At 56.7% G+C, this 12,701-nt stretch overlaps 2 protein-coding genes and 1 non-coding gene across 3 annotated transcripts; 2 read left to right on the top strand and 1 right to left on the bottom strand.

Annotated features, from left to right (window-relative positions):
• The first annotated feature begins 642 nt into the window (after nucleotides 1-642).
• Nucleotides 643-1,988, top strand: EXOSC6 (exosome component 6). Its single transcript, XM_014829131.3, has one exon. It carries the CDS (start codon nucleotides 723-725, stop codon nucleotides 1,539-1,541), a length of 819 nt encoding a protein of 272 aa, XP_014684617.2. The 5' UTR covers nucleotides 643-722; the 3' UTR covers nucleotides 1,542-1,988.
• Nucleotides 1,989-3,067: 1,079 nt separating this feature from the next.
• On the bottom strand, nucleotides 3,068-9,756 carry LOC106823435 (RNA-binding protein Raly-like). The gene is made up of 7 exons (XM_044761662.2): nucleotides 9,620-9,756; nucleotides 9,200-9,278; nucleotides 5,667-5,720; nucleotides 5,439-5,584; nucleotides 5,178-5,291; nucleotides 4,738-4,880; nucleotides 3,068-3,803 (listed from the first exon to the last, which is right to left on the bottom strand). Exons 2-7 carry the CDS (start codon nucleotides 9,268-9,270, stop codon nucleotides 3,765-3,767), a joined length of 567 nt encoding a protein of 188 aa, XP_044617597.2. The 5' UTR covers nucleotides 9,271-9,278; nucleotides 9,620-9,756; the 3' UTR covers nucleotides 3,068-3,764.
• Nucleotides 7,032-7,102, top strand: TRNAG-GCC (transfer RNA glycine (anticodon GCC)). The gene has a single exon. It is a non-coding gene; the product is annotated as a tRNA-Gly (tRNA).
• Nucleotides 9,757-12,701: the final 2,945 nt, after the last annotated feature.

Below are 12,701 nucleotides of genomic sequence, written 5' to 3' on the forward strand. Positions count from 1 at the left end.
CATGTCCCCTGGGTACAACAGGCTGGCCCTGGGGCCCAGGGTCACTCTCAGCCATGCTGATGTGGAGGGAGAAGGAAAAGCAGGTCTATACTGGGAGAAGCATTAGAGACCAGCTGTCACAAGCAGGCCTGGGGGTGAGGGGCTGTCCTCACTCGGAGTGTGAGAGAAGCAGGCAGGGGAGGCACAAGAAATGTGCCAGGTGAGGAGTGTTAGGGATACAAAGAGCTTACACAATCCGGTGTGGGAGACAGTTCCATTCACTTATTCTACAGGCGTTTATGCCAGCCAGGGCACTGAGGGTACAGGAGTGAACAAGACAAAATATTACCCCCTTGGGCAAGGCAGTGGAGAACACATATAAAATAGTCACACAAGTAACTGCAAAACTAAAATAATTACAACCTTCACAAGTGAAAGGCAGAAGACACACGCCCTGGGATTGCCCTGGCCCAGGAGGCTAGAGGTCAGCCGGGCCGGCCCAGGTCCCACTTCCGCAGGCCTGTCGGTCTATCCATCCCTCAAGCCATCGAGCTCTGCGCGTCCTTGCTGCGGCCCAGGGGCTGGGCAGCACTCGCCCTTCTCCCTCCAGGGCAGTAGGGGGCGGTGCGGCGCCGCCCTCCGCAATCCCGACAGCCTTCGCGCGGGCGCGCGGCTTTAAGCGAGCGGAAGAGCACGCACGCTAGGCCGGGCGGGCGGAAGCGGCGCACACGCCCGGCGCCGCCATGCCCGGGGACCACCGCCGCATCCGCGGCCCGGAGGAGTCGCAGCCGCCGCAGCTGTACGCCGCCGACGAGGAGGAGGCGCCCGCCGCTCGCGACCCGACGCGGCTGCGGCCCGTGTACGCGCGCGCCGGGCTGCTGAGCCAGGCCAAGGGCTCGGCCTACCTGGAGGCGGGGGGCACCAAGGTGCTGTGCGCCGTGTCTGGTCCGCGCCAGGCCGAGGGCGGCGAGCGCGGCGGCGGCCCGGCCGGAGCGGGCGGCGAGGCCCCGGCCGCGCTGCGCGGCCGCCTGCTCTGCGACTTTCGCCGCGCGCCTTTCGCGGGCCGCCGGCGCCGCGCGCCCCCGGGGGGTGGCGAGGAGCGCGAGCTGGCGCTGGCCCTGCAGGAGGCGCTCGAGCCGGCCGTGCGCCTGGGCCGCTACCCGCGCGCGCAGCTCGAGGTATCGGCGTTGCTGCTCGAGGACGGCGGCTCGGCCCTGGCCGCCGCGCTCACGGCCGCCGCGCTTGCCCTGGCCGACGCGGGCGTCGAGATGTACGACCTGGTGGTGGGCTGCGGCCTGAGCCGTGCGCCGGGGCCCGCGCCCACCTGGCTGCTGGACCCCACGCGGCTCGAGGAGGATCGCGCCGCCGCCGGCCTCACGGTGGCGCTCATGCCCGTTCTCAACCAGGTGGCCGGGCTGCTGGGCAGCGGGGAGGGCGGCCCGACCGAGAGCTGGGCTGAGGCCGTGCGCCTGGGCCTCGAGGGCTGCCAGCGCCTCTACCCCGTCCTGCAGCAGTGCCTGGTGCGGGCCGCCCGCCGGAGGGACGCCGCCGCGCCGCTCTGAACCAGAAGCCAGGGCAACGACGGACGCCGTGGACCGAGCTGCCGCGATCCCCGAAAGGACCCGCCCCTTCGGCTTCCATGCTGGGCTGAGAACTCAGAGCGCGGGAGAGGATCTGGGGAGGCCTGCGCGGAACTGATGCCCTGGACAGGTGTGTTGGAATGGCTTTTTATGAATTGTTCCGTTAAAGAAACTTTACTTGAGCTGGCTGCCATCTACGACCCAGTTGAAGAAACCTGTGATGCAGCCTGACTCCCAAGTTCGAAAGGACTTCAACTGGACTTACGAGACCTGGAGCTATGGTCTTGTAAGGGGTGGACCCTATTGCAGGCCAGCCAGTGACTCCCTCCTGTATAGCTGGGCTGCTTTTGAGGGAATGGACAAGGAAGCTGTGCCTTCTCACTTACAGCTGAGCTAAAACAAAAGCAAAACTGTTTTATATCTGAAAAAGCCTTCTATCGTGGTTCTTCTTGGTACAGGATTTTAAAAAGCAAGGCTAAGGGGCCGGCCCCGTGGCCGAGTGGTTAAGTTGGCACCTCTGCTTCAGTGGCCCAGGGTTTCGCCGGTTGGAATCCTGGGCACCAACACAGCACCACTCATCAAGCCATGCTGAGGCAGCATCCCACATGCCACAACTAGAAGGACCCACAACTAAAAATATACAACTATGTACCAGGGGATTTGGGGAGAAAAAGGAAAAATAAAATCTATTAAAACAACGCACATGAATAAAAAAGAGCAAAGCTCTTCTGAGCTGGATAGTGCAATCTTAGACCCCTCGTGTCAAGGGCTTGGGACAGCATTGTCCTAAGTGTGTCCTGTCCCTTACACCAACACAAGCAGAAGAGACCAGCTGAAACTGAAGGAGCTGCAAAGGTTGATGTAGGGAAATAAGTTTTGGAGGAGAAACTGCCCTTCAGGTGCCAGAGTCAGGGCCACTGCTGACGTGTGACAAGAGTAGAAGGGTTGTATGGCTCCAGGAGCACACTGGGTGCACCCCCAGCCTCTGGTTTGGTGCTTTGCAAGACCATAGCTCAGGGTTGGGTAGCTGGGAAGGGTTTGGCTCTGGGTGGAAGCCAGATCCCATCCTTCCTTGGTCATGTGCAGAGCAGCACAGCCAGAGACCTCCACTGCTGATAAGAAATGGGGGCCCAGGCTGGCTTCATTATTGGTGCCTTTTGTCCAGTCTTGGCTCTTGGGAGAGGGCAGATGAACTGCCAGGAGCAGGAGTTTCCAGATGCTGGAAAACCAGATGCAGCCTGGCCATTCTGTAGGGCAGAGCCAGCCTGGATGACTGGACCACAAGGGTAGGATTTTCTTGTGTGGCTCCTAAGCCCCTTGGGTTTGTGCTCTGGTCTGGGTTGGAGGAAGGCAGGGCAGGCTGGTCCCCATTCTGTGCCCTGGTTTGATATAAGCTTCTGAACTTGTGTGTCCCAGAGGCCTGCTCAGCTTCTCTAGGAAGGGCTGGTCGGGGGCAGCCCAAGGACCAGAATGAGGCTCTCAGACCACACCAAGAACCCCTGACCAGGGAAAAGAAATAGAAACTTTATTTTTCCCCTTCTGATGTAGTATTTCCAGAGCAGATCTGAAATAGTATCACACCAGCAAAAGACAAAATAGAAAGGGGACCTAAAAATGATACCCCTCTTCTGAAGGATGGCTTTGTAGGGTAGATAGGGAGTCTGGAACCAAAAGGGGTTATGTGGGGCACGTGCTGAGGACCTTAAATCTCAGTTTCAGACTGGAAGGCCAACTAGGAACAGGAGTACATTTCCTCTGCACCACTGTGGCTGGAGAAAGCTGTCTGGGCCAGCTGCTCTAGGATGCTCCACACCCAGACAGGACTGGCGGGGCCTTGGGAGGGGAGAAGAGCAGCCAAAGCAGTACCTGCAGTCAGACAGGGCTAGTGGTGCTCCCAGGGGGACCCTGTCCAGCTGCTCCTTGCAAGACTGGGCCTCACCTTCATGAGGACAGTTCTGTGCCTCCTCCCTCCCGTCCCTGCCAGTCCCTAGACTATCATCTGGAAACAACCTGCAAAGCTAAAGCTACCCTTAGGGAGGCTTCCTGGCTGGTCTGGATGAGCTGTGCCTCCACTTCCGGTTGCCCTCGCTCCAGACTCTGGTTGCGTGGGTGCGATCAGGAGGCCTTTGAAAAACCACACAAGGGAAGGAATGGAGCCACCTGGGAAGGTGCCTAGAGCTAATGAGCCCGGAGGGGTTCCACCTTCTACTGGCCGACCTCCTGGTCAGATGCGTGATTTTTCACCTGTAGGAAAAACAGAAGCAGGACTCTGGCCAGGAGGGCTAAGATGCACGGTATGGCTGGGAAAGGGAGGGCCATCTGCTAACATCTCCCAGTCTTCCCCACCCCCACCTCCCTTTCTTGGCAGCTCTGGCAGCTCAGTGCTATTCTAGATTCTTCCTGAACCCAGAACCACCAGACAAAAGAAAGCATTCTCTCCATCTAGCCCAGTCTTTTCCCAGATGTGACTCAGGCCTTGGTCTCAGTGAGGGCCCTCTGGAACCCAGCAGGCCCAGGGGCAGAGCTGGTAGGTGGAGGAAGGGGAGCTCATCACTGCCGACTCCCCAGCAGCCCCAGCCTTGCTGAGATGGCCCAAATAGTGTGGGCTTGGCCTGCCTCAGGGACCACCCATAGGGAAGGAGGATATGGTAGGGCAGGGAACATTCCAGCCCTTTAGTGCTGCACAAAAGGTCATTATCAGATCAGGTGTGGATATTCATCCAGAAACGTCTGTGCCACAGCTTCCCTGGGGAGCATAGTACAATGCAGACAGTCCAAAGACCCTGGGGCAGCAGGTGAGTGCACCGGACAGGAAAAGGGCAGAAATCTGAGTCTTAACAAGCTTACCAGGTGGTTCTCAGGCAAGGGATCTGGGGCCGAGGGCACAGCTGTGACATTCCCTCTACAATGCTCAAAGCTCTACCCCCCTCCCCGCGTCTTCCAGGATGAGATGGCATTTCAGCCCAGAACTGGTCCAGCTGAGCCAACCAGTCCCTAGTTGGAATAAAAACCAGGGCAGGGCCCATCTCCTGGGCATTGCCTGTGCTTGAAGTCATATGTCTCCCCCAACCCACTGTAGGCTCCCACAGAAGCCCAAGTCCCTCCCTTGCTCATAGGGAGGCCACAAGGACCCAAACACAAGGAGGGTGAGGATGGGGGGAGGTGTCAGGCCACTCACTGCCTCCTCCGGGTCTGTGCTCTCCTTGGGGCTTTCTGCCTCTGGATGGGCGCTCTGGCCCCTGGGCTCCTGCTGGGGCTCAGTAGGTCTGCATGAGGAACCCTTACTATCAGGGCCCCTGTTGTCTTCACTGTCCTCTGTCCCTGTGCAAGGAGAGTCACCAGTCAATGGCTGGGTTTGGAGGTCCCAGCCAGCTGCTGAGTGGGTAGGGGTGATAGGACAACCCAGAAGCCACAAGGGTTCTCAAGCCACAAGAACAGCCGGGGGGGTGGGGGGGCGGGGGGGGGGGCGCGGGGGAAGAGCACTCCAGGAGGCAGGGAGGAGCCCTGCAGACAGGAACAGCAGATCCAGGACCCTGAGTGCCCCTGGCACCCTCAGGAGTAGGAAAAGCTGGAGCCCGCTAAGAGCATGGCCTGGGCCCACTCTTGGGGGTGCCTGACCTGGATGCTGCTCCCTCTGCTGGTGCATGCGCTCCAGACTCTCCAATAGGCAGTCCACCTGGGCTTTGATCTGGCTCAGCTCCCCTCTGATGGAGTGCAGCTCCTTAGTCCGCACTGTCGGGAGAGGGGCCAGAGTCGGTGCCCCACTGGGCCCAGGGGGCAGAGAGCAGTGCTGCCAGGGCTCCCAGCCCTGCCCTCACTGCTAAGGGCTGCCCAGCTCCTCCCTTTTGCTGCAGGTGAGGGCTGTGCCCCCTCACTCACGTTTTATCTGCCCTGGGAGCAGTTGGCTATTCCTGGGGGCCTTGTGAGGACTGAAGCTGCTCTTCACTCCGACGCCCACATGGGTCCTCCGGATCTTGACAGGCACACGGTTGAGGAGTGGAGGGATCCTGCGGTATTCATACACCCTATGGGACAGGACGAAGAGGGAGTCAGGCCAACCAGCCCCATCCGTTTGCCCAGAGGACCAAGTGGGCAGGACCCACCCACCTGTAGGGGACATCTTCCCTGTACCCCTCGTAGTCCAGGTCATAGTTACCGCACCTGCGGAAGAGACAAATGCGGAAGAGGTCAGTGTCCAGGGCCAGAGTCCCTGCCCAGACCCCAGTTTAACTTGGGGAAATGGAGGTATGCAGCTTTTCCTTAGAATCCCAGGATTCTCTACCCAAAGGGCCACTAGGCACTTGCCCAAGGTCTCTTTGGGAGACCACAGCAAACCAGCTTCCCCTGGCTGGCCTCTGATAAGGAGCACCTTCCAGTGGCTCCAGGTGGCAGGAGGGGGACAATTGCCTGGAGGCTTCTGGCTAGCCAGAGGGGGACCCTCCAAAGTCTCCTCTGCCTGACCCAGGCACTACTGATGTTCTGGATCTTAGTCTGGCAAAGGATGAAAGGGAGAGTTGTCAGGGCCCCAAGCCACAGTGTGGGTGTGCGAGCCTTTAATCCTTGCATGGGAATGCCAGGATGCAGGGCCCAGCACTGGCAGAGCCAGCCAGGCAGGGTTAAAGCCGTGGCCAGGCCACCTTCCCCTTTGCTCCAGGCCCTGGGAGAGGACCAGCCTGGAAAGTCCCGGGTTCTCAGAGCCCGACCTCACCCCATTGTCTCATCCACCACGCACTCCGGGGAACTGGTGCCCAAGAAGGGTTGGGGGATCCGTGCAGAGAGACAATTGGGTCCTGGCCTGGGCAGGAAGGCCCTGTGGGGACACAGCTGCAGGAGCTTCAGGTTCCGCCTAGGGCAAGTGATGCGTTGTCTGGGAGGGGAATGCATGTGGGCAGTGAAGTTTCTAAAACAACTTTCTGGTACCCAGCCCTACGCCCCTGGCTCAGGCCCAGCCAGGCGAGGGAGGCCTTTGAGGGCCACTGGGGCGGATTAGAGGGCATTCGGACCCCCTTTCGTCTTCATCCCCCGAGGTCCCCAGGTCTGGGAGTGAGATTTCCGGCCACCCCCGCCTCGGCTTTCTGGCTTCAGGAGGTCTGGGTAGGCGGCCCGGGAACCGCAGGGATGCTGATTCCGGTGGTGGGAGGCGCAACCTTGGAGAAAGGAAAGCGAGCCAGCGGAGCGCGGGGATGGCTTGTCCCCACCGCGCGGCCTTGCAGGGTCGGGGTCCCCGGCGCGCTGCCGGAAACAGGCAGAACCCTGAAGGCCAGGAAAGACCGAGCCGGGAGGGCTGGGGACTAGGACAGACTCAAGGTGACGAGCCTCAGCTGAACACGACCACTCGGGGGAAAAGCCTTGCTCGTCTGGATCTCCATCCTCGCTCCCGCGACTGGTCCAAGAACTTGGCAGAATCCGGTCAAAGCGCAGGGATCTGTGGCAGACCACCTGGGCTGCCGTGGAAGAGTCCATCTCACCAGAGCATTGGTGGTTCAGTGGTAGAATTCTCGCCTGCCACGCGGGAGGCCCGGGTTCGATTCCCGGCCAATGCAGAAGGAGAGACCTTTTTACCTTCCCTTGCTTACGTTTTTCCCTAAAATGACTTGTTAAAACAGCCAGAAATGAGCCACAAAAAAGAATGGGATTTCACTGAACACAGACTGGGGAAGTGCCAGGGTTGAGACAGAGGCAGGGCCTTAGGGGGTTAGCGGTTAGGGCGCATGCGCCGCTGCAGCCGCGGCTGCTGCAGGCTGGGGGGGCCTTCAGGCGTGACGGCTTCCACGCTCTGCCGTTCTCTGCTGTCCCAGCCGCACCCCAGGTCATCAGCAAAGGCTGAGGCCTGCGCCCTGGATGGGTGGCCTTGCCCCTTCCTCCCCAAAGGGCAGCGGGCTGGTCGTAGGGGGTCAGGGATTAGCAGCCGCAGCCCTCCCCTGGTTTGGGCTAATGGTTACAGTCTGCAAGCCTGGGCTTCCCTCAAAAAGAAGTAAAACGCACCGTCGGAATGGCGTGGTGAGCAGAAGTCAAGCTACCCCCTCCAGTGTCCTCAGGGGCAAGGACAGGGGAAGAGGACCTGGGGCAATCCTTCCACCACAAACCTTTCCCTCCGGGTTGACAAATTCCATTTTGAGGCCCAAGTCAGGTGGCCTAGACTTGATCAGTTATTATGGAGAGGTCATTCAGCAGCTCACCAGCCACCAGAACCCCATTCCCAGCCTGCCTCTCTTCTGGGCACCATCCAAAGGGACCACAGCCACAGTCACCCAGCCACTGTTGCCCCAAACCCATGCTGCCCCAGGCCCTGGGAAATGCTTCATGCTTCATGCTTCATTCTGGAATCCCCTGTGGACACGCGGCGCGGGTCTTAAGGAGGCCAACCCTGCCCCAGACCATGAATGCTGGAGTCTCTCTGAATGGAGTCTGAGCCCCTGTGAGACAGCTGTCGTCACTTCCCATTGCTTCCCTGTTCCCCCACATGTGCCCCTCAGAGGGCTGACAGGACTGGGTCCCAGCCTGCTGGGCAAGGAGGTTGGGAGAGGGGGGGTATGAAATCTGAAGAAGGTGACTGAAACTGAAGAACTGAGGAAGGGCTTCCCCCAGCCTCAAAAGTGGCCACGTTAAAAACCACATGAGAGGACTATGGGAAAGAACCATGTACCTCCCATGGGACAGATAATTACAAAACCCTCTCAACAGACAGATGCCCTAGATAAGAGGCTCACATGTGAGCCAGCAAACCAACACACCACATACGCAGTTCTGTATCACTGAAGAAACACGGGCACACTCACAGGGTGACGCAGACCCTCAGGCTGCCGCTAGCAGGGAGGCATTTGGTCTAATCTCTCTTGAGGTCAACTTGGAGGTGTAGAGACTTCCCAAAACAGCCCCTGAGCCCAGCCTTGCCATCCCACTTTGGTGGAGATGAGCTGAGGCGAAATCCAAAAGGAAGCAGAACCTTCGGCACCAGCGTGTTTACACAGTGCTGTTCCTAACATTAACCGCCTGCCCCACTGCCTCCCCGCCTCCTCTGTGGCAAGATAGAAACCACCCAGATGCCCCAACAGGGCCAGGGGCTGAGTGAGGCCATCACAAATGCCCAGCTAAGGGGACAACAGGGCCACGGTGTTCACACACACCTTCGTTACGCCTGTGAAATTGCGTGTTGGCTGGCAGAGGTTGGTGAGCTCCTTTCTGAAAACATTTTAAAGGTTTCTTTAAAATTTCTTTAAGTTGCTCAATTTAGGGGCAAGATTTTGTCTAGAAACGTTCCCATTTGCTACTTCCCAAATAGCTCTACCTGGAAAAAGCCCCCAAGCACCCCACAAATGAGGCTCCTCTTGGAAGGACCCACGTCCCCTCTCTCCAGGTGGGAGGAGGGGGCACCTTGCTTCTGCCAGCAGAATGGTGGCTAGAAGCAGCCTTGGAATGAACTGGGTGGACTTCCTCAGTTTAAAGAAAAAACCTGAGGCCGAGGGAGAAGTGACATCCTCAGGTGCCACAGTGAATAGGCCGGGCAGCTCGAGCCAGCTGGATGTACAGTGCACTAAGCAGGACTTCTGGGGTCCTTGTTCCAACCCAGAGGAACCCAGAGCCCTAAATAAGCCGGGGACCAGCCTCCCTCCCCGGCAGGCAACCCCGGACAGACTCACCAGGAGATGGCTATGCCCCGCTGCCTCTTCTGGCTTGGCTGGGCAGGGCCGGGCTTGTGCTCTCGAGCCATGTCTAAATCTGAAGAGAGAGCAAGGGAGCGGGGCAGAGCATGAGCGGAGGGAGGAAGGGGCCAGGTGCACTTGCGCCCCGCTTGCCTCTTGGCTGGCCCTTCCCAGGAAGGAAGCGCCCGCCCCAGATCAGTGGGCAGCCAGATCAGTGGGCAGCCTGGCCTGGCCTCTGACGGATCTGGGGCCCACCTACCCATCCTCAGGGGCCTGGTGCTGAGACCAACAGACCCTTTGGCTCACTTCAAAACAAACCCGAGAATGGGGAAAGTGTCTACTCTTTCCTTCAAACCCCATACCCAGTGACCATTAAAATCAACTCCATTGCCCAGGCCCTGGAATGTGGGGGTGTACCTTCAAAAGGCAGGAGAGGAGATGTCCGTGATCCTTGCGTCCTCTGAGGGGACGCCTAGTCCTGGTCGAGGTTAATTCTCGAGTGTTCTCCTGCTGCCTGTCTGCCCGCCCACTGGCCAGCCTGCCTGCTGCCAGGCCCACGCCCCACAGCTGCCTCTGGGCTAAGCCCCTAGGCTGGCTGCATCTGAAATGGCCAGGGTGGCTCTGAGTGAGAAACAAAGCGAGTAGTTGGCCCAGGCTGGGGAGCGGACACCTCGAGCACCCTGGTGCCCTCTCTCTCCGCAGGAGAGTCAAGAGTCAGCTGAACCCCATTCAGGACAGGGCTGAGAAATCAAACAAGGCAGCCGTCTGTGCACCAGGACTGGCAGATCATCTCATTTCTGGGCTCCTCCCCTTTAGCATTCACCACTGGAGAGAACATCTCTACCCCATCGTGCTCCCTGCTGTATCCCCTCCACTCACACAGGGCCTGGCACTTAGTAGGTACTCATTTGATGTCTGCTGAACACATGAATGGAACCCCATTAAATCAATTCTGGTTTTTGTTTGTGGGTATGGATCAGACCCCAGAGTTTCATCTGTGACTTGGAGGCCCCTCCCTGAGCCCACCCTCTTCCTTCCCAAATCTCTGATCATCATCCATGGCCCACTTTTGGCTGCCAAGAAAGTAGCAAATGTGAGCCTTCTCCTTTTCCTGTTCTCAAGACTTCCTGCAACACCGTCACAAAGAGCAGTTACTCAGCACCTGCTTGCAGTGGCAAGGCACAAGGAGACCAGCAACAATGTCCCCAAGGCACTGACAATCCAGATCGAGTGCTTAATTGGGAGGAAGTTGGTGATTTTGCACCCCAACCTTCAGGCTTTCTCTTCCGTTCATGATCCTAATTCATCCACTGAAGGACACGTTAAATGCCCGTGCACCCAGGCAAACCCCTGCACCTGCACCTCCATGTCATCTGGCTTTCTGTGTCTGTTCCCTTGGCATATATGCATAACTGTGGTCATTTTCACATTTGCAATGTCCAGAGTGGACAGAAAACCACATTCATGTCCACCACACAGGGCAATAGTACATGGACACCTACAAATGCCTGCTATGCCCAAGGTAGAAGGCACAGCAGTAAACTCAGCCTGGCATTCTTTTTGGGCTAGACATCATCACTATCCCCCAAAACTAGAAATACTCAAGAGGCCTCGATCATGAGACCAATCTTTGGGTCAAGTGGGAAAAACCATTCAATGGCCACCAGGTTGCCAACTGGGACCAATTATCACAAGGGGGCTGGTAGAGTGTCTGGGAAGTTCACCATCAATGGCAAACCATGTCTAAGTGTGTTGTGGCCATCTTACTGGCCACCTGCTACCTGCAGCCCAGAGCAGGCAAGTATAGGGTTGTAGGGGAGAAAGACAATTCCTCTACCCATTCTAGGTCCTTCTGGCTGGGCTATGAATTAAATTGACATGAGATGGAATAACAAGAAGAAATCAAGCAAAGCTTTATAGCATGTATACATGGGAGAAACCCAGGAAAACTGAGCAACTTGCCAAAATGTCAGAGGTCACCACCTTAAATACTATTTTCAGCTAAAGACAAAAGAGGGTGTTGGGGATAGCAGTTTGAGACTTCAAGGGGGAGGAAGACAATTTATGTGGAGATGGAAATGCAAATAGGCCAACTATAGACAATGTGACCTGAGAGACACATTTTACATTGAGTTACAGTTAGCTTATGGTATTAGCTCCTTCCTGGAATGGGCCCTTCTATTTAAATTCTTTAAGGCAATTGGGGGGGAGGTCAAAGTTTCTTTCAGAGTCTTTTGTTCTTAAAAATAATCAAGCCTTACAACTAGAAGAACCCACAACTAAAAATATACAGCTGTGTACTGGGGGGATTTGGGGAGAGAAGACAGAATAAAAAAAAAGAAGATTGGCAACAGTTGTTGGCTCAGGTGCCAATCTTTGAAAAAAAACAAAAAATCAAGCCAAAGAGACACACTTGGGGTGGCCAATTCTGATCCCCCACAGGGTCATGGCTGTGCCCCACCTCCATTCAGGGGCTGAATTAGTCAAGGTTCTCTTCCAAAGAAACCATACCAATAGGATGCATATACATATAGAAAGAGATTTATTATGAGGAATTGGCTCACACGATTATGGAAGCTGACAAATCGCAAGATTTGCAGTTGGCCAGCTGGAGACACAGGAGAGCCACTAGCAGAGTTGTAGTCCAAAGATCAGCAGGCTCCAGACTCAGGAAAAACCGATGTCTTAGCTCAAGGCCATCAGGCGGGAAATGTTCAGTCTTACTTGTGAGGGTCAGCCTTTTTGTTCTATTCAGGCCTTCAACTGACTGGATGAAGCCTACCTACATGAGGGCGGGCAATCTGCTCTACTCAGTCCACTGATTCAAATGTTAAACTCATCTGAAAACACCCTCCCAGCCTCACCCAGAATAATGTCTCGCCAAATATCTGGGCACTCCATGGCCCAGTCAAGTTGACACATAAAATTAACCATCATGTAGGGCTAGCCCGGTGGCTCAGCGGTTAAGTGCTCATGTTCCGCTTCAGCGGCCAGGGGTTCGCTGGTTCAGATCCCGGGTGTGGACATGGCACCGCTTGGCAAGCCATGCTGTGGTAGGCATCCCACATATAAAGTAGAGGAAGATGGGCATGGATGTTAGCTCAGGGCCAGTCTTCCTCAGCAAAAAGAGGAGGATTGGCAGCAGATGTTAGCTCAGGGCTAATCTTCCTCAAAAAAAATTAACCATCATAGGGGCCAAGCACCAGGAAATGGGGTGGAGGTCTTTGCTCTATATTCATCTCTGCCAAAGATCCTCACACGGATTCCCTATCCCCCAGGCTGTGAGTGCTCGACTGCAGGAAATAGGAAAATTAATGAATGGGAGTCTAAGGAGTGAGAATAGATGTCGTAAGGACAAGGAGGTTGGCAGTCAGGTGAGAAGAAGGCAGAAGGTGGAAACAGAGAAGCCAAGTGGATGAAAGGACAAGAATAAGGAAACAGGAGAGAAGTAGAAGGGGGCAGATGTATTGAAGAATTGGTCCCCAGAGTTCCCTGAGCC

This window comes from Equus asinus, chromosome 28 (genome assembly GCF_041296235.1).
Source record: "Equus asinus isolate D_3611 breed Donkey chromosome 28, EquAss-T2T_v2, whole genome shotgun sequence".
Classification (NCBI taxonomy): domain Eukaryota; kingdom Metazoa; phylum Chordata; class Mammalia; order Perissodactyla; family Equidae; genus Equus; species Equus asinus.

What these genes read in the sequence shown, in the direction of transcription:
- EXOSC6 (XM_014829131.3), top strand. Translation starts at nt 723, where the DNA reads ATGCCCGGGGACCACCGCCGCATCCGCGGCCCGGAGGAGTCGCAGCCG.
- LOC106823435 (XM_044761662.2), bottom strand. Translation starts at nt 9,270, where the DNA reads ATGGCTCGAGAGCACAAGCCCGGCCCTGCCCAGCCAAGCCAGAAGAGG. An exon ending in AGGGAAGATGTCCCCTACAG is followed by an intron (nt 5,585 to 5,666) that starts GTGGGTGGGTCC and finishes CCTGTCCCATAG; the next exon opens with GGTGTATGAATACCGCAGGA. An exon ending in GCACAGACCCGGAGGAGGCA is followed by an intron (nt 3,804 to 4,737) that starts GTGAGTGGCCTG and finishes TTTTTCCTACAG; the next exon opens with GTGAAAAATCACGCATCTGA.